Genomic DNA, 22,473 nt, shown 5'->3' on the forward strand with positions numbered 1-22,473 from the left:
GGAATCAAAGTGAACTAAGGTGAGAATCTTCCGGAAGCTTGAGGAAACAATTACACCTTAAAAATGATTCAACACTGCTGTATAGAGACTGGATTCAAGGGGCCAAGAAGAGAAGAGAGACAGCATGGGGACTGATGATGTTCTATAGTGATGTTGGTCAAGAAGGACTGCAGCCTGACCTAGTCATGGAGATCACATTATCTGAATATTTTACTGGATCTTGGGCTTGGAATAAGGAAGTAGTAAAAAAGAACTATTTGGTCCGGTGGTGGCGCATGCCTTTAATCCCAGCACTAGGGAGACAGAGCCAGGCGGATCTCTGTGAGTTCGAGGCCAGCCTGGGCTACCAAGTGAGTTCCAGGGAAAGGTGCAAAGCTACACAGAGAAACCCTGTCTCGGGGGGGGGAAAAAAAAGAACAACAACTATTTGTGGATATATTATTTATGTCACCCTATACATAGTATTTGAAAGCATTTTACTAGAAGCTACTGATGGACATTTTAAAAAGCATTAAAAAACTGATTTAGCAAAATGGAATGAACAAACATCAAACTCATGAACATCAAACTGGTATGAGTGAGTAAATTAAATTCAAGCTAAAGCCATCATCAGATGGGCAACTAAGGAAGATCGGGATAATCAGTCATGTGAAGTGAGTTCTGGGGAAGGTTAAAGGACACTACATAAAAATTAGTGGTGTGGGTGGACAAAGGCACTAAAAGCACAAGAAATGGCAATGTAAAATACATAATTTAGCAAATAGCAATACAAATTGGCCTTTTTAGAACAGACAGTTAAGTGTTCAAAGGAAAGGAAGATCAGCTATGGGCAAGAGAAGAAATGAGAGCAGATATGATGGTAAAAGGAGTTGATTATCTAATCCCAGCACTTGGGAAGCAGAGGCAGGCAGAGCTCTGGCAGTTTGAGGCCTACCTCATCTAAACAGCAAGTTCCAGGCCAGCTATGGCTACACAGAGAGAGCTTTTCTAATATAAAATAAAGGTGTTTATTATGTATCTAACACTAAGTAATATGAATGAAACATGTTCCAAGGTATGAACACATATTACCTGTATTGGTTTGTTTTTGTCAACTTGACACAAACCTAGACATATCAGTGTTAAGGGAAACCTCAACTGAGGAACTGCCCCTACCAAAACGGTCTGTGGACAAGTCTGGTTTATTTTCTTGATTGATGATTGATGTGGGAAGACCCAGCTAACTATGGGTGGTGCCACCTTTGGACAATGGTCTTGGGTTGTCTAAGAAAGCAAGCTGAGCAAGCCATGAGGAAGCAAACCTTGAAGCAGCATTCCTCCATAGCCTCTCCAATTGTTCCTGCCTTCAGTTTCCTGGCCTGTTTTCCCTCTTAACAGACCACAACTATAAGCTGAAACAAACCCTTTCTTCCCCAGACTGCTTTTGGTCATGGTGCTTTATCACAGCATTACCTCATTTAATTCTTCAACAACCCCATTGGGCATTAAGTTATACTTATTTAAAACAGGAAGCTGATGTCCTGCAGTGGTGGTGCACGCCCTTAATCCCCACACTCAGGAGGCAAAGCCAGATGGATCTCTGTGAGTTCGAGGCCAGCCTGTTCTACAGAGCGAGATCCAGGACAAGCACCAAAACTACACAGAGAAACCCTGTCTAGGAAAAAAAAAGGAAGCTGAGGCTCAGGGAGGTTAAATAGTTCATACTAGTTCCAAAATACCCCAAGAAGTAGAGCCTGGACTCCAGCTCAACGCATCAGTAACTTGTTCTACAATTTACTTTCCCTTTCCCTCACCCAAACTTCTCAGGTGTGAGCCAAAACCTTCTCATCTTAGTCCAGCAATTCAGCTTCATAGTCATGGCTCCCATCAAACTGAAGCACTAACAAGAATATATCTATCACACCTCTGTCCCTAATTGGATGGAAAATTGTCAAAGCTATCAACACTGCCTCTTTGTCACAAGTGATCACTACCTACCTCCATCAAACATTCTTCTTTGACTTACAGAATACTACCTCTTCCTACCTTTAACCCTTCTCTGGCTCTATTTTTTTACAACTTTAATTATAAGCCCTCCCTCCACCTCTACCACCACCAAGTGTGGACCCTTATGCCTGAATCCTACACCCACTTTTCTTTGTATTTTCCCCAAAAAATAATTTTATCAATCATTTCTCTCTACATATTCATGACTCCCAAACTTACACCCTGACACTACAAAATTAACATGTCCATTACAGAATGCACTTAGTTAGGAGGAATAAATTCTAACATTCTACGGCACAGGAGGGTAACTATGGTTGACAAGAATTAAGGGAATGTTGCAAACTACCTAGTAAAGGATTTTGATGTCCTCAACATAAACAAATGACAAATATCTACAGTACAGAGAATGTCAACAGTCCTGATCAATATACATTATATACATGTACTGAAATGTCATATTGTACTCCACAAATATGTATAATTACTATGTCAATTAAAAATAACAATATTTCATAAAATTTAGCATGTCCAAGACCAAACTGCTCACTGTTCTGTTCCCTTGTCCTAAACTTGGTCATCTTCTAGTACTTCAGCAAAAGGCCCTACCAATTACCTGCGGAAAGCCAGGAGCTGACCTTATATTCTATTCTACCCTAAAGTCTAGATCCAATTCATTAAGCAGTTGAGATTTACGATTTTTAGTGTAGAAATGAAAATTAACATTTCTTCATTCCCCTTTCCTACTCTCATCCCTCCTAGTATCCCCTAGCTCTCACAGATTTGTGGCCTCTTTTTGTTTGTTGTTACATATACATCCTCAAAGAGACGTCTCTTTGCAACAGAGACCATTACAGAAAACCACAACTTAAAATGCAGAAAACAAGATGTTATGTAGTACTCAGTCTCAGCTGATATAACTACAACACAATTCTTGCACCTCAGGCTCAAAGACCATTGCAGAAAGATCATAAGTGCTAGGAAAACAGGAGAATTTGCTGCAAGATTGTCTCTATAAATGTCAGAGAGGTTGGCTACACCAGTGACGTCTCATCAACATAGCTAACAAGACCTGAACATCATTTTGACTGGTTGTTTCTCTCATATCTCTCTTATATCCTTCTCCCCACTAACAGTTCTCATCATATCAGTGAAGTTACTAGTGCATTTTCCATAGAATATTCTGGAAATAGCCTACTAGTTTCTCCTCCTCCAGTCTTTTTTTATATCAATTTTTATTTTATGTATATGTGTGCTTTGCCTGCATATATGTCTGTAAACCAATTACTTGCAGTGCCAAGAAAAAGACAATGGTATCCCCAGGAATTGGAGTTACAGATGGAAGTGAGCAACCATGTGGGTGCTGGGAACTGAACCTGGGTCCTCTCCAAGAGCAGCCAGTGTTATTAACCACTGAGGCGTCTCTCCAGCCCCTTGCTCCACTACTTTTTTATTTAACAATTTTCCTACAATATATTTGATCATGTTGTCTCCTCCTCTTGCTCCCCCCACATCCACCGCAACTCTCTCTCTACCCACCCAACTTCATGCTCTCACTCTCTTAAAAAATGAAAATCAAAACAAAAACATACAGCCATGAACTTCATTTTGTGCTATCCAACTACTCCTGGGCATGGGTTCTGTCCTGGAGTATGGTTGATAAACCCAGTATCACTTCATGGAGAACACTGATTTTCTCTTTCACAGAAGCTAAGCAGTTATCATTGCCAATAACTTCTTGGTTAGGGGTGGGACTTTGTGTCCTCTTCCTCTATCTCTTCTCTGTGCTGGGATTTTGTGTGTTTAAACCCATGCAGATCTATATGTATGCACTTTCAGTCTCTGTGAGTTCGTTATCAGTCCTTCTGTATCTGGAAGATGCAGTATCCTTGGAATCATTCACTACCTCTGGCTCTTACACTCTTTCTGTTTTCTCTTCCACATAGATGCCTGAACCTCAAGGGGAAGGTTTTGATAAAGAAGTACCATTTAGAGATGAGTGCTCCGAAGTCTCTCTCTATCTCTTTCTGCACATTGTCTAGTTGTGGGTCCCTGTGTGAATTCCCATCTACTGCAAGAAGAAGCTTCTCTGATACTAACCTCCACAGCAGCCATACTTCCAATCCACCACAGGATCTCTGCACATGGTATCTCTCCTCATGTAATGTTTGTTCCTAAAAAGCTTTACTTAGTTCACTTTGATCCACACTCTAAATCGCAGCTCAAGTGCCCTGGGCTCAGGAATCCTCTAATTTCTCAATCAATGCCATGGGCCATTGCCATTAGCATTTATGTTCCCTTTCTTTGCATTGATTTGCTTCAGTGTGGCATAAATGTACATTTGACCAACTGACTAATGCTCTCACCTATCACAACAAAAGCTCCCTGAGGACAAGATCTTGAATACTTAAAATTCACCACTGTCTCTCCATCATTAGCACAAGTCTGTCACCTGGCAGGTATTCAATGTCCTGCATGATTGCTTCCTCTGGGTTTCCCAAAGAAACAAGACAATGAACTACACTAAAATAAAATATTTTGTACCTTCAGCCTACTATAAAATAATCATCCTCACCTATTGATCACCCACTGACAAGAGAAAATGCAGAGGCTAAATCACTTGCTCAAAACCACACTATGTAGATTAGTGAGACACCCTAGATATCTATTCCAAGACTTCCTTGAGTGCATTTCCACTTGGATTTTTGTGGCTACACAAATAAACAAAAATCCTTCTCTTGTTTCTAGTCTCCCAAGCTCTTGATCTAGCTTTACTGGATTTTCAGCTCATGCCTGTGGGTCACAAGCATTGTCATTTGGCTCCATTTCCCCAGTGATACACATTCAGTAAATATTATTTCAAAGCTGGGCGGTGGTGGCACATGTCTTTAATCCCAGCACTCAGGAGGCAGAGGCAGGCGGATCTCTGTGAGTTCAAGGCCAGCCTGGACTACAGAGAGTTCCAGGAAAGGCACAAAGCTACAGACAAACACTGTCAAAAAATATATTACTTCAAGCATTTCTGGCTATGGGACAAGAATGAGCAACTGAATTAAGTATATCCATTGACTCTAAGTCCCCCTTCTAAAAACAAATTATTTTAATTTCCCAACCAGAACACCATTAAAGAAGAAATAGCAAGATTTTTCCTATGATGAAATGAACAGCTGTCCACTGCATTGTGCCACAAAGTCCAGTGGAAATAGAACATGTACCCTACCCTGTGGACCAGTGCTTAGATATATGACATCTGGCCTCAAGAACAATGTACATTATTAATAGCCTATGAGCATATCCCTCTCCCCAACTATCACCCTCTTCCCGGGAAAGACACACCACCCTCCTACACAGGGCTGAAAATGTAACCTGCTTCTATATTGGCAGGAGCAAGGGCCCCTGGAATAAATACAGACAAATGTCTAACACTTCAAACTATGAAAGAAACTTAATATCTTTGTTCCATTCCCATCCGCAGTCAACATTTAGCATTAAAGCAAATAAACTCCATCAATAGCCTCAAAAGACAAACTTTTATTTTAAGTATAAAAAAGGCCAATAAAAATAGGTAATAGCTAACCCCTAAATATATAAAAACTAGCCATGAGAAGAATTCTAAAGACAGCAAATAAGCCAGTTCTGGAAATCACTTGCGCTTTGCTGTTCTTTTAAAAATATGAACATGGACTCATGTTACTGTCACAGTCTACTTCATACTGTTTTTTCAAAGGGGAGGGGACAGTCAAAGGGAAATTTTAGATTTTGAGACTCTAATACATTAAAGTTTAAAAGGGATACCAGCCAATTCAATCACAAAAGTAATAAAAAGGAAACAAGGACAGCTGTACAATTCAATATTAGCACTAAATTTCAAAGTAACTATAAGATCTCAAAAATGAATGACTATACAGAGCCCAGGAATCTCTGACTTAAAAATCAAACCACAACCTAGATGCCCTTCAACTGAAGAATGGATAAAGAAAATATGGTACATATACACAATGGAGTACTACTCAGCAGAGAAAAACAATGACATCATAAGGTTTGCAGGTAAATGGATGGATCTAGAAAATATCCTGAGTGAGGTAACCCAGACTCAAAAGGACAAACATGGTACGTACTCACTCAGAGGAGGATACTAGATGTAAAACAAAGATGACTAGACTGCTACACAACTCCAGGGAGGCTACCTAGAAAACGGGACCCTAGGAAAGACACAGGGATCGCCCAATGACAGAGAAATGGATGAGATCTACAAGAACAACCTGGACGTGAGTGGGGGTAATGAAGGGCAAGGTTTGAGGGAAAGAGAGCTTAGGAGAGCAGGAGATCCCAGCTGGATCAAGAACAGAAAGGGAAAATGAGGAATAACAGACCATGATAAATGAAGACCACATGAGAACAGGAATAGGCAGAGTGCTCGAGAGATCCCCAGAAACCCACAATGATACATCCTCTGTAGACTGCTGGCAATGGTCGAGAGAAAGCCTGATCTGACCTAGTCTGGTGATCAGATGGCCAAACACCTTAACTGTCGTGCTGGAACTCTCATCCAATAACTGATGGAAGTGGATTCAGAGATCCTCAGCCAGGCCCCAGGTGGAGCTCCAGGAGTCCAATTGTCAAGAAAGAGGAGGGACTGTAAGAGCATGAATTGTTGAGACAAAGATTGGAAAAGAAGAGGGACAAATAGCCAAACGAATGGAAGCACATGAATTATGAACCAAAGGCTGTGGAGCCACTAGATGGAGCAGGCCCTCTGGATTAGTGAGACAATTGAATAGCTTGAACTGTTTGGGAGGCACCCAGGCAGTGGGACCAGAATCTGTCCTTAGTGCATGAGCTGGCTGTTTGGAATCTTGGGCTTACACAGGGACACTTTGCTCAGCCTGGAAGGAGGGGACTGGAGCTGCCTACACTGAATCCACCAGGTTTAACTGAATCCCCAGGGGAGTCTTGGCCCTGGAGGAGATGGGAATGGAGGGGAGGGGCTGGGGGGAAAGTGGGGTGGGGCGGGAGGGGGGAGGACAGGGGAACCCATGGCTGATATGTAAAATTAAAACACAAATATAATAAATAACAAAAAATCAAACCACTTCTATACACACACACACACATACACTTAAAAAAAAAAAACCTTTCTCTCTGCTTTCTAAAACTCCCAACTTGCAAAACTCAGTTCACTGTAATTTAATACACTATTTATGATCTGGCAAAACGACACAGGCTCATGCTGCCCAGTGAAATGTAATCTATTAGTGTCTGCTCAGTTGGCCAGTCTTGAATTATAAGCACGATAAGCATGTTTTGTTAACATGGAGGTGCCTTTAATGATACTGATTACACTATTGTAAAAAAGCAGTTAAAGTCACTGGACAGTACAGGCTGCCTAAAGCAGGTTCTTCCAATTAGTAATAAACATACTCTGTGTGGCTGAAGTACAGACAGAGTATAGTGACATCATATATATTACAGATGCAAGTACTCTGGCATGTGAGGGTGGGTCAGGGGAAAATCCTTAAGGTTATTTGGTGTTGCCATGTCATCCATAAATCTTACATGACAGATAAGGAAAGAAAAGCCTATAGGGAAACAGAAGTCAATATTTTGGATTTTTAGAAATCTTTTTAATTTTTTTAATTTTTAATTTAATTGATTTAAATACAATTTGTGAAGAGGCGAGGGGTGTGGGAGAAAAAAAGCTATGTCATTCCCTCTTTTCTAAAGAACAGTGTTAGTCGAGAAAGAGCCTACACAGACTGACTAGAGAAACACACAATGAACTCTACACCAGTTTCCATACCACTTGTGAACAATGGTTAATAACTTCACACTTTCCTTTTTGTCTGTTTACAAGGATGGAATAGCACTTTTGCAATCAGTACTGCTCTGTCATCTTGGTTTGGTGCCAAAGTAAGAAGCTTTAGAACACCTGTCAAATAACACAGCTTGTGAAAAAGAAACATAGACCAAAATAGGCTGAAATAAAATATTCACATATGCAGAAAATGGGACAAATTGAGGTTAACAGAAAGTCATTCGTTCTGAAGGTTGGAGAAGAAAGGAAGAGATTTCCAAGGTCATGATCTATGTGATTCGAGTCAATGTAATGAAATTTAATCTCAGGAATCAGTGACAATGACATACAGTCAGTCTGTTAGTATTTCTCTCTTATCCATATCCACATTCCAAATGTTTTCTGCAATTAAAAGGTAAAAATATCAAAGCAAAAATATTCAATTTGTGCCTTCTCAAATAAAAGTACCTACTACAAATATACAAGGTACCCATTTTCTTGTACGGAGTATCCTGGCTACTCTTATAAATTCAAAATAGGCTTAAATATCAGGATTCTACATAAAAACTGTATCACCTCCACATCAACCCATCTATAATTGCAGAAACACATAGATGAGCATGATCGAACAGTGAGGGCAAACAAGGATCCCTGTATGGGGCATGTGATAGGTAGGATAAAAACACATGGAGAATGAAATCTAATAATCGAAAACCCAATACATAGGAGGGAAAGGACACAACTTTAAACTGACAAATAGACAAACCTTCATCAATGAAAGCCATGACAAATGATCCTAACTCACAACTACAAAGCTAGGACTATGCAATAATGTAATGGAGCTGGGAGGCCATGGAAAAGGGATCCTCCTTGTCTGATAAGATACTGGTATATGAGCCCAGGCTTGAATTCTTCAAAGCTCAGGTCATACAAATTATGAAAAACTTAACTAAATAAAAGAAATAAATGAGAAGGTTTCTAAGTGGTCTGTCTCCTTGATGAGGCCACCTTCTCTTACATTCACAAACCCAGCCCTATTTCACAGTTGACCTCAGTCAGATAAGGTTTGAGCCAGACTTTCGCTTTTAAGGTGTCTCTAACATCCAGCTTGATATCTCCTAAGTTTGTACCTTTAAAATTAATGTATCACTAGAGGTGCTGATTTCCAATTGTTATTAACAAAAAGAGAAGGTCATGCTACATTTGTATTGACTCATTTTTTTTTCTTTGTTGGGTTACTTTGAAAGAAATACTCAGTGTTTTAAATCATAGGGATTGTTTTAAATTAGGCCTAAGTGTAACCCACTTATTTATTTTTATAAATGCTATGTTGTGTTATAATATATCAGAGACTAATATATATTAGTTATGTTTAAGTGTATATTGTTCATTGTATCAAAAATACAATGGCGGGCTGGAGAGATGGCTCAGAGGTTAGGAGCGCCAACTGCTCTTCCAAAGGTCCTGAGTTCAATTCCCGGCACCTACATGGTGGCTCACAACCATCTGTAATGAGATCTGGCACCCTCTTCTGTGAACATATTCAATTAATTAAATTTAAAAAAATACAATGGCTTTGTTTTGTTTGCAGTTATGGGGACTGAAAGGAGGGACTTGCATAAGCAAGGTAAACATATGATCACTGAGCTACAACCACAGACATTTTTACTACTCTAATTTTTCTCACTCCATCTCTCACAAATTATTAACACTCTAAGTTGTCATAATGCAGACTTGCCTCTCATGAGTTGTTTCCAAAGCAGAGCTTCCTCTTCGCAACTTGATATTTAGCAGCATTACTTTCATCAATTTTTAGAAATGATACATCAAGTAAACAAGCAAAAGATGTTTAGAACAATATATCAATACAAATGATCTGCAGTTAAGGATGCTACTTATTTGATGGCAGAGAATTATTTCTATAAAATTTAACTATACATAAGAACCTAGACAAGTTTATGCTAAGGAGACTTGCACATAATAGCATGTAAATTACCACAAATTCTCAACTAACTAGTAGAATACAAATAAATAAATCCTGATAATGCATTATTTATTAACAGTTCTGGAGATGTGGAAAGAATTTAGAACTCAAACATCCCTAAAATATAGCAATAAAAAGTTTCTCTGGAGCCAGGCAGTGTGCCTTTAATCGCAGCACTCGGGAGGCAGAGCCAGGTGGATCTCTGGGAGTTTGAGACCAGTCTGGTCTACAGAGCAAGATCCAGAACAGGCACCAAAACTACACAGAGAAACCCTGTCTCGGAAACCCCCCCCCCTAAAAAAAGTTTCTCTGGTTTTGAGTTTTATAATGTAAACAACTTCAAACCTATAATCACTAAAAGGATACTATTTTTCTAACATATATCTGCAAAAATGCACTAAACCTTCATTTTAGCCCTCAAAGAAATTTTCATATTAACTTCATAATTTTTTGTTTTTTAAAATCAAGGACTAGGACAATACCACCTACCTGTTTATACTTAACACTATAGAGAGGCACTATAAGGCAGCCTGGGATACATATCAAATCTCAGACTAGCATAGCATGTGCTAATTATAAAACTGTCCCAAAATAAAAATAAAATTAGAATTAAAATGGGGACTGGCTCGTCAGTTAGGAGCTGATACTACTCTTAGAGAGGACCTCAGTTTGGTACCTAGTACCCATGTAAGGTAACTCAAAATTGCCTGTTAACTCCAGGGAGATTTGACACCCCTTGCCTCTACTGGCACCTGTGCAAATTTATGTCCACACCAACACATGAGACACACACACACACACACACACACTTACAAATCAATCTTTTAAACAGTCAAAATGGTAGCAAGAACATTAAAGGAGTCTCTATTACAATTCTGAAGGCAGAGGAAGAGCTCTTCCTCCCACCACCTATAGTTTCTGTGGGTCTGCTCTGACAAGAAGATGCCTCCATCTGCTGTATTGTAGGCGACAACACATACCATTTTAAGGCTATAGTTTCACGTCAAGCTGTATTTAAAGAGTGAAGAAATAAAAGAAGCTATAGTTCTTTATAATTTCATATCTAGGTCCTCTTTGAAAATTTCTTAGATGCAATGCATTCACTTTCTACAAAATTTATACATATGCACAGAAACAAATGTTTTTGTAAAACTTCAGAATTTATAAACCTACCTTTTTGCTCTACTTGAGAAGTTTTCATATGGTCATTTAAAAGAACCTCAGCATCTGTAATTTCTTATGACCACAAGACTGTTTTTCTTCCTTTTTAATACCTTCAGTATAATTTCTTGCATTTTCACCAATCATGCCTGATAACATTTGAAATGAATCACTCTTATATTACAAAATTTATCTTTTGCCACAAAAGATGGCAAAATTTTTCTGTAAAGTGATAAATAATATATATTTTAGGCTTTGTAACAATCAATTCCAAAGTTTGATATAAATACAGTCAAAGATAAATGTGTATCACTGTGCCCCAATAAAACTTTATTTTAAAAAAATAGGCAAATTGGTCTGCCACTCCCTAGAGCAGAGAACTCAAGAAGAAACCAGACTAATATAATAGGATCCCTAAGTTACACTGCTCCTCAAAACAAGCTCCAGAAAGACTAAAGATCCAAATAAAAAAGCCAAGTTTTATAACATTTAGAAGAAAATAGGACAATATTTGTCACTGGAGGAGAAAAATGTATTTTCAGAATAAGCTTACAAAATGCAAAGAGGGAAAAATATCAAATACAGTGTAAAAAGTAGACATTTCTTCACAATAAAAGATCATAAAAAGGCACAAGAACAATCCAGACTAATTTTAATATAAATAAGCAAGTAAGATTCAGTTTTTGAATACCTAAGGAACAGTTAGAGACCTACAATGCAACAAAATAAGACAGCTATGTTCCCCTAGGCAATTCAATAACAAAAAAAAAAAGTAGAAGAGTTAATAAACATGAAGAGACTCAATTTAACTCCTAATTAAGGAAACAAAAATTAAAATCACCTGATAATAGTTAACACTAATGAGACTGGCATAAAAAAATTCTATCTAGGTATGGTAGCCTAACTCTATAATTCTAGTGCTTAGGAGGCTAAGGTAAGAGGATGGCAATTTCAAGATTGCCCTGGGAAATACAGCAAATATGAAGCAGCCTGGGCTACCCGGAGAGACCCAGTAACAAAACCAAACAAACAAATAATAGCAAGCATTGACAAGAACATGGAATAACGAGGATTATGTGAGTATACTTACAAATATATGGTAGTGCAAAACCCTTCAAAAATAGACAACAAATTTAAGAGGCAAAACAATATATCAATCTCTAGATTAGCATCTGAATCTGTGACTGAGGAGCAATTGTGAGTTGTGGCTCTTGCCAAAGATGTAAACTTAGTTATTTGACAGAATTTAGCCTATTATGGTAAATTAAATCTTATACATGTCACATATCTACTTAACACTGATTGTAACAGAAAAAAATAAAAGAAATGAGAACTTGTAAATTCAAAATCTTGGATAAAGCTAAGACAATGATAGTATAACACACTTTTAACCCAAATACCAAGAAAGCAGAGGCAGGAGATAGCCAATTTAGGCTGAACAGTAAGTACAGCTTCCTTGAGCTACATAGCAAGATCCTATCTCAAAAAAGTGAGGAGAAGGGCCGTTGACAAAATCCAACACCCCTTAAGGATAAAAGTCCTGGACAGATCAGGAATGCAAAAGACATAACTAAACATAATAATAACAATAAAGGCAGTTAACAGGAAGCCCACAGCCAACATCAAATTAACTGGAGAGAAACTCAAAGCGATTCCACCAAAATCAGGAACAAGACAAGGTTGTCCACTCTCTCCATACATATTCAATATAGTACTTGAAGTCTTAGCTAGAGAAATAAGACAACCGAAGGAAATCAAGGGGATATAAATTGGAAAGGAAGAAATCAAAGTATCACTATTTGCAGATGATATCTACATAAGTGCCCCTAAAATTTCCACCAGGCAACTCCTACAACTGATAAACACTTTCAGCAAAGTAGCTGGATAAAAAAATCAACTCAATCAGTAGCCCTCCTATATACAAAGGACAAATGGCCTGAGAAAGAAATCAGAAAAACAACACAAAAGCCACAAATAATATAAAATATCTTGAGGTAACTCTAACAAAAAAGTCAAAGACGTCTACAATGAAAACTTTTTCAATGAAGAAACTGAAGAAACTGAAGGAGATATCAGTAGATGGAAAGGTGTCCCAAGCTCATGGATCAGTAGGATTAATTTAGTAAAAGTAGCCACGTAACTAAAAGCAATCTACAAACTCAGTGCAATTCTCATCAAAACGTCAACACAATTCTTCACAGACCTTGAAAGGTCAATTGTCAGATTCATATGGAAAAACAAAAAACACAGAATAGCTAAAACAATCCTGAATGACAAAAGGACTACTGGAAATATCATAATCGCCAACCTCAAATTTTATACTACAGAACCACAGTAATAAAAACTGCGTGGTATTGGCACAAAAACAGTCACGTTGATCTACAAAATCGAATTGAAGACCCAAAAATAAAACTGCATATATAGACACCTAATTGTTTATAAAGAAGACAGAAAAATGGAAAAATGACAGCATCTTCAGCAAATGGTACTGGTCAAACTGGACGTTTGCATGTAGAAGAATGTAAATAGAACCATACTTATCACCTTGCACAAAACTCAAGTGGATCAAAGACCTCAACATGAAACCAGATATACTGAACCTGATAGAAGAGAAAGTGGAGAAGAGCCTTGAACTCACTGGCACAGGAAAAGACTTTCTGACAGAACACCGTTAACACAGGCAACAATAAATGGGATCTCATGAAACTGAGAAGCTCCTGCACCACAAAGGGCACTGTAATTCAGACCAAGTGGCAGCCTACAGGATGGGAAAAGATTTGTTTTACCAATTACACATCCTATAGAAGGCTAATATTCAAAATATATAAAAAGTATCAAAAAATTACACAATTAAAAAATGGGGTATAGATCTAAACAAAGAATTTTCAAAGAAAACTCAAATGGCTGAGAAATGCTTAAAGAATATTCAACATCCTTAGTAACCAGGGAAATGAAAATAAAACTACTGAGAGATTTCTACTTACACCAGTGAGAATGGCCAAGATCAATAACATAAGTAATAGCTCACATTGGTGAGGATGTGCAAGTAAGGGGAATAATACTCATTCATTGCTGATAAAAGTGTAAACTTATACAGCCACTACAGAAATCAGTGTGGTGGTTCCTCAGTAAGATGGGAATTAGTCTATTTCAAGATCCAGCTATACAATTCTTTGGCATATACCCAAAGAATGTTTCATCCTACCACACAGACACTTGGTCATTGCTGCTCTATTCATAACAGCCAGAAGCTAGAAACAATCTAGATGTCCATCAACAGAAGAATAGATAAACAAAATCTGGTATATTTACACAATAGAGTGTTATTCAGCTAGCCAGGCGGTGGTGGCGCACGCCTTTAATCCCAGCACTAGGGAGGCAGAGGCGGACGGATCTTTGTGAATTCGAGGCCAGCCTGGTCTACCAAGCGAGATCCAGGGAAGGCGCAAAGCTACACAGAGAAACCCTGTCTCAAAAAACAAAAAACAAAAAAAAAATGAAACTTGTAGATAAATGGGTGGAACTAGAAAAAAAGTCATCCTGAGTGAGATAACCCAGACACAGAAAGACAAATATGATATATATGTATCCATTTATACAGGGATATTAATTGTTGTCAATGATAAAAGACCAAGCTACAATCTGTAGAACCAGAGGTTAGGTATAGAATAAGAGACTGAGCAGGGTGGGGGAGAGAGATCTCCTTAGGAAAGAGAAATAGAATAGTTATGGATGAATGGGGGGGGGGGGGCTGGAATTGGAGGACCAAAGAGGAGACAAGGGAGAAAATAAAGGGTCAGCTAAAATTAAGGGCCATTTGATGGATCCTATGGAAACATAATACAGTAAAAAGTTTCTAAAATATAAACATATATGAAGGCTATCTAAATCATCAAATAATGGAGAGGGAGCTCCAACTGATCACCACTTATCATCAAATGAAGCCTCCAGTCTGAGATTGAGTTACATCTAATTGAATTTTTGGGCAAAGGGTTCCCATGGGAGCCCTAAACAACCCATGCTATTGCCAAGACTATAGGTTGCTCTCCATAAACTGATGGCAAAGCCCTAATGCTGAAGACAACACCTATATAGCTCATTGAACATGGAGAAGTTGAACTGGTGCCTACATAGAGCCTTTACCCATAGGTGCTAGCATCTTTGGTATAGGAAGGTACTCTGGGCACTAACAAAAGAGAAATGTAAACACCAACCCAGCCACAAAACCCTTGATTTACGATGGTGTCCTGCCTGCAAGATATGCTAGTGCAATCATGGCACAAAGCTTCTGGGAGTAACCAACCAATATCTGATTTAACTTAGGACCACTCCACAACATGGAACCTATACCTGGCACTGCTTGGGTAAACAAGAACCTGCGATTAGATAGCCCAGGGATCTAAGGTAAAAAACCAAATACTATTGCTATAAAAAAAAAAAGTAGCAATAAAGTGACTCTTGACATCCTGCTATATACCTTGCTCAGCCATCATAAAAGAAGATTCCTTCTGACAACATCTATCTGTACGTGTAGATCAGTGCCTTCCTCAGGACATCATCAGAGAAGCTTGCTTCCTCCTGTAGCAGATGGGAACAGACACGAAGACCCACAGCCAGACACTATGCAGAGAGTGAGAGACCTTGGAACACTCAGCCCTATATGAGATGTTGCCATTAAATTCCTCCCCTCTGGTCCCAGGGAACTCTGGGCAACAAGAGGTGGAGAGAGTGTAAGAGCCAGAGTGGATGGAGGACACCAAGAAAACAAGTCCCAGCTGGGAGAAGGTAGCTCATGGCTTTAATCTCAGCACTCGGGAGGAAGAGGCAGGCGGATCTCTGTGAGTTCCAGGCCAGCCTGGTCTACAGAGCAAGATCCAGGACAAGCACCAAAACTACACAGAGAAACCCTGTCTTTAAAAACCAAAAAAAAAAAAAAGAAAAAAGAAAAAAGAAAAAAAGAAGAAAAAGAAAACAAGTCCCTCTAAATCAACATAACCAATACACACATGAACGGATTCAGTGGCATCCATCTTGGGAGGTTCCTTTTTTTTTTTTCTTATAAAGAAAATGTTTAATTGGGGTGGCTTGTTTACAGTTTGAGAGGTTCAGTCCATTATCATCATGACAGGGAGCATGGCGGCATGCAGGCAGATATGGTAGTGGAGCTGACAGTGCTACATCTTGCAGGCAACCGGAAGTCAACTGAATGTCACACTGAGGGAAGCTTGAGCAAAAGAGACCTAACAGCCCATCCCCACAGTGACATACTTCCTCCAACAAGGCCACACCTCCTAATAGTGCTACTCTCTTTGGGGGCCATTTTTTTTCAGACCATCACATTCCACTCCCTGGCCTCCAAAAGCTTGTAGCCATATAATAAGGCAAAAATGCATTCAATCCAACCTCAAAAGTCCCCATAGTCTATCACAGTCTCAAACGTATTTCAAAGTCCAAAGTTCAAAAATTCTTCTGAGATTCATGCAATCTTTTAACTGAAATCAAAATCAAAAAAACAGATCACATACTTCCAACACATAATGACATAGGGTATATATTACCATACCAAAGCGTAGGGAAGGGAGCAGTGAGGAAATACTGGACCAAAGCAAGATGCTAACAGGGAGTGGAGCCAGCCCAAGAGAGAAAAGTGTGTTGCAGTCAACAAAGCTGAAAGGAGTTGGAGAGCTGAAGAGCATTTTGACATCAGACATGGAGATGTAGTAGCGTTGGGAGGTTCCTTGTCTCATAATTAGGCTTATTTGAGGGCTTTTCCCCCTTTTGTTCCTCTCTTTTTCCTCTACAGTTCCTTTGTGTATATATTATGGCTTCCAGTTTAGTGTTTTGTTTTTTGGTGTTTTTTTGTTGTTGTTTTTGTTGTTTTTATTGGAGCTGAGGACTGAACCCAGGGCCTTGAGCTTGCTAGGCAACAGTTTAGTGTTTTTATAAGATTCCCAAGTACACAAACAAGTGGGTTTCTGTGTCTATATCTATTTCTTGTGCTCTTTTCCTATTTATTCCTTTTTGTCCTATTCTAATGTGTTAGTTTTTGTTTCATTATATCATATTGCCTTAGAAGCTTGTTTGTTTTCTAATGAGAGACAGAAACATGGTGGATATGGATGGGAGGGGAAGAGGGAAGGAACTGGGAGTACGGGAAGGGGCAACCATAATCAGGATATATTCTATGGAAAAAAAAATTCTATTTTCAATAAAAGGAAAAATGTGGGGGGGGGCACAATGAGACAACATTAAATATATTTTTCTGCATTTATCCACTAAATATTATAGAATAGTTAACATAAATAAATCATATCTAAAAATGTATCAAAATGGATAAATTTAAATTGTGATATACAGAGCAAAATTTGTCCTGATGCTTTTTTCCAAACTACAAAAGAATAAACAAGTAACATGAACACTAAGAAAATTCAATGTACCAAATATGAACACACACACACACACACACACACACACACACACACACACACACACACCCCTACCTGTATATTATAAAAGGGAAAAGACAGGTGAGGCAGGAAAAAACAACAGTACAATTACCACTGGAAAAAAAGGAAGAGAAGAGAGTCTCTAGCCATTTCTATATGTTGTTCTGTTAAGACAAAACTGGGTATCTGTCATGAAAAATACTGGAAAACTGAAGTATTCACTTATTTCCAAGTAAAGACAAAGGACTCTTCACAGTTCACAGCTCCTCTTTCGTCGCTTACAGCACAAAGACAAGAGCTCTCTGCCAGTGCCGTTCCCAGACTCCTCACTAGTAGCACTCCCTCATCACCATAGTCAGGATATATCCTGACAATCTCAAGACAGTCTCAGACAGCCAAGTCTAGACGGTAATGTTTGCATGCCATGATCTGTATACATTTTCTAAATTGCACAGATTTCAGTTCTGAACACAACTGAAAATCCGATCTTCTAAACTAGTTGGGAAAACAGGCTAACAATGACTCATTTCAACCTACAGGACAGTAAAATGAAAATGCATGGTCTATTCCTGAACACTGTATTTGAAATTGGAATCAGAAATCCAGACCAAACATTATTTCCTCAAGAACACCAATATAACAGAAGACAAAACCAAATCATTAATATTATCAGTAAATACAGATTATTTTATGACAAATATCTCTATTATGTTAAAGTAAAGATTACACAATGAGTACGCTTAAAAATCATTAAAAAATGTTTTAAATTCCTCAATGTAAAAGTAAAAAAAACATTGAGATGAAAAATCACATACCAAAACATTTCCAATATTCTTTCAAGTCACCTGTTACTAAGAAAGCTATGTGTCTCTATGATCAGAGATATGATTTATCCACCCAATGGAAGAATTAGGTTACTATGATAAATTAAATGATTGTTTTCATCAATAAAACTTACAATGTAAAAATCATCATTTTAAACACTAAATCTATTGGACTATTACAATCCTTTGGGCCAATTTTAACCTTTATCTAGTATTCTCAAAAGTGGTAAAAATCTAAAATATGAACATATTTAAGTCACTAAATGCCCTTCACATTATTGCTCACAGAATAATATCTTTAATTGATTAATGATCTTAGGGTGTCTATCGCCATCTAGTGAACAATCACTTCAATTACTACACCAGACACTTGACATTTGATAGTTGTCTTCATGGTTTAAATATCTGTGCCCACTCAGTGTTACCCACACTGGCTTATCCAATTTATTTTTTATGCCTCTTCATGCACACACTGAGAATAAAAACAAATATAGATGATATTGCTACAGATTAACTTCTAAGTGTCTATAAATGAAGTTTCTATTTCTTCTCCGGAAATGCTCATTTAATTATTTTTAAATAACTTGTATAATGTGAGGTTCCTACATAAGATTCCTTCAACAGTAACTAATTCCTCTATCATCAAGCAATTAAAAATTATGGGACAGCTGAAGTATGAAATGAAGTATGAAAGATCACACCTGTAAAAAGACAATATTGATGCCCATTTGACATATTTTCACTTTTATTATAAACCTGTTTTTAAAAGTACAATTAGTAATTACTTGAGTATTCCAACAGCCATAATCCATTTGATTACAGAAATTATTAGGTCACCAGAGCCAAATCTGCATGATCTCAACAAAACTCAGGACATATAAAAATCTACTTAAAAAATACACAGAGGACATTAAGGCCATACCAAGATGCAAAATTTCATGCCTCCTCAGACTGTGCGTTAATACATATCCAAATACAAACCCTTATAATCTTTTCAAAAGCATGTCACCAGGTTCCCTTCTCATTTCTATTTGAACTTTAATTTTAGTTTAAACAGGAAGTTTAAATGCAAAAAAATTTGGAAGAGCTTCAGGTTATTGTGTTACTTTGTCTACTCTACCTTAGAACCCAAACCCCAGCTTAGTAAGCTGCAAAAGTGTTCTAAAATCTCAACTTCACCCCTCCTAACACTTTAATAATTGAGAAATGCTTGACAGGTGTATGCCTGCAATTATAGCACTTAAAAGTCTTGGATTCAAGGTCAGCCCATGGTATATGGTCATGTACTGTCTCAAAACAACAATGAAAATCCTTAAAAACAACAGATTCCACCACATATAGGAAAATGATAGCAAAACCAAACATAGATTATCACTAGACTATTCATCTGTCAGTGCTAATAATTACTACCAATAGTTTAACAATCATTTTTATTTTAGTAAATAACTTCTGAGATCTTTGGATCTGCCAAACTAAGAGTTGCAGGGGGTAGGTCTATTCTATACTTACTGCTTCTCATTAACTTCACATTAAAGACATAACTACAATAAGAAGGCATTGTGCGTAGGAAGAAACACAGATGAAAAGGGAAAAGGAGATAGAAAAAACTAAAAGTTTGAATCCCATGATTATTTCTAGATTTGTCTAAAATTCTTTTTTACTGAAGTGAGCAGGGAGGTTTTATATTTTACTTAAGACATATAATTGCTATATTTTATTTAAAAAGTAAAAATTTAGCTTAGTTCTGTTATTGTTATATGTTAATCAACAAAAAGGTAAAACTTGAGTTTAAATTCCCTATTAAAAATCCAGCGAAAAGAAAAGAAAATACTGCCCTTAAAATACAATGGATTAGGGGAGTAGGAGAGATCATTGGACAAATTTGGGGCTTATCATTATCAACAGTGCCCTTTTAAGCTTGTGGATTTCTGAGCCAATGTAGAAAATGTAACAACAGGGATTTCTCAACAGCAAGAGGCACTCTCCAAGGGAGTAAATTGTCAACTATTGCCTCTCGTGAGAAACTTAAGAGTAACCTTGAGCCAATCTCAATAGTCAACCTATGTATTATCACCCAGTTGGGGCAAAGTGAGTGCATTTCCTAATACAAAAATAAGATGGTATTCTATCAGAAGCCACTGGATACATATACAGAAACAAAATTTAAATAATTTTGAGGTAAATTTAGCCTAAGAATCTGAAAACATCTTTCTCTCACTTCAACTAGCCCCTAAAAATATCTATGTATTTCTCATGTAAAAAAGAAACTAAAAAGTTCATGTTCGACAATAGATACTGAAAAGAACGACGTCTAGGAATAAGGTAGAAGACAAAGTGCAACTACACTTGCAAAAGCTACCCTCTAATGGTGAATCCTAATGCAGTAAAAAGACTTAGAATCAGGAAGATACAGATCTACGCAAGGTAGCCACTTGATCTCCTTTACCTCCTGAGCCTTAGCTTCCTCATCTATAAACAGAATGCTATGACATGTCCAAGGACTCTTGAGTAGTTTTGATATAATGATGCACAGAACAGCTCTTAACACACCATCATTATTCAATACATGCTTTGCCCTTCCCCTGTGTCCTAACCCACATCTCTGAGATAAAGCTATAAGAGAAAAGTGACTTGAAAGATCGTGGTGTTTGTTTCATGTCAGAACTGGATATATACTGGCCAATACTGTAATCACTCTCCACATGTTAGCTATTCATGTTTAAATTCATTTTAATTACAACTAAATAAATGTAAAAATCCAGTTCCTCATCTAATCAGGAATAACCAAATACAAAATGTTCACCAGCCACTTGTGGCTAGAGGCTATGATATATGGATAGTACAGATAAAAATCATTTCCCTATCTTAAACAAACACTGTCCTGAAAGTGTCAAGTAACAAGCATTTTAAGCTTTGCAGGCTACATAAGACTTTATCCTGACTACTCAACTCTACAAGATAAATGAACAGGCTTGGCTCCATTTTAATAAAACCTTAAATATAAAACACAGGTTGGATTTTGCCTATAAGCCAGTTTGCCAATCACCAATCTAGAGCATTCTAAGTCCAGATGTCCAGTATGAGCACTATGAACTATGTTTACAACTAAGAAGCCTTAAATTCAATAAAAGAAAACAGTATCTTAGTGTATTTGACTGAATTCAATATTTAATATTTAAAAAGCATGGGCTTTCATAGATTATAAAAATAGAAATCTCTACACAAAGCATTAAAGTAGATGAACTTAAAATGTTCATAAAGTGAAAGTACTTAATGGTAATTGGTCTATCATCCTCAAGTCAGTATGTAACTCCAGCTGTGACATAACCCTAGAATTCTGGATTCATATGCCCAACGACCTAATGCCTAGAGATCTATTACTCAAATGCAACACATAGAAGACAGAGTTCTTGATCCCTCTCTCTGCATTCTCCCTCTTAATAAAATAAAAGGCTTCACTTGCTATTCTCTTGATTTCTACCTTTCTCTCATGTTACACATTAAACTAGTCCAATATAAACCTAAAATAGCCTCCAAACATTACCAAGGTCACCACCATCTTAATTATCTGAAGAATGTTACTTCTATCAGATTCATCCTAGACGGTGCTATACTTATTCAGTTGCTTTCCCAAACTATCCTCTCATCAACTCCAGGTCCTCTACTTTTGTTCCCTTTCCCCCACAAGTCTGGGTCAAATACACAAGCTTTACATAATGTTTCACACTCAATCTTTATTGCCTAGAGGAAAGCCTGGCATACAGACATTCAAGAATTGCACATACATATGCAGAACTGGCAAATGAAGTCTTACTCAAGTGCCTATTTGTCTCGAACTTGTTCTAAACAAGGAGTATTTCAAGCTGTAAAAATTAGGTAATAAACTTAGTTCTCTCATATTGCAGCACATATTTACATATTTATTGATGTGAATTTTATTTTGCCATTTACCTCCCTTCCTTTGTATGTCACCAAGGCAGCCAGTGGTTTGGCATAGAATCTGCTGTAGGAAAATCCCAGGCAACCGTACATACTGTTGGCAGTGAGCTTCAGAGCCTTCTGTCGGATGTCATACTGCAGGCCAATAACAACAAATGAACAACACTATCTGTGGATACTTCAGCATTACATTAGGTATCTTTCCAGATCACAATGACTGAAAGAACCTCTCAATATCCAGGGGGAGGGTGTACTTAATACTCAATCTGTCTCCCCACATTCATGTTGCCATACCCTCTTAGAAGCAAGTACAAAGATACTGATTTCCCAAGATTCTGTAAA

At 37.7% G+C, this 22,473-nt stretch overlaps 1 protein-coding gene across 1 annotated transcript in view; it reads right to left on the minus strand.

Annotated features, from left to right (window-relative positions):
* The window catches only part of Pola1 (DNA polymerase alpha 1, catalytic subunit), a 323,891-nt gene that overhangs the window by 239,716 nt on the left and 61,702 nt on the right, over nt 1-22,473 (minus strand). The window contains exon 26 of the mRNA XM_036175149.1: nt 22,144-22,266. Within this exon, the coding sequence (XP_036031042.1) occupies nt 22,144-22,266 (123 nt within the window). The remainder of the gene's footprint in view (nt 1-22,143; nt 22,267-22,473) is intronic.

Source organism: Onychomys torridus, chromosome X (assembly GCF_903995425.1).
Source record: "Onychomys torridus chromosome X, mOncTor1.1, whole genome shotgun sequence".
NCBI lineage: Eukaryota > Metazoa > Chordata > Mammalia > Rodentia > Cricetidae > Onychomys > Onychomys torridus.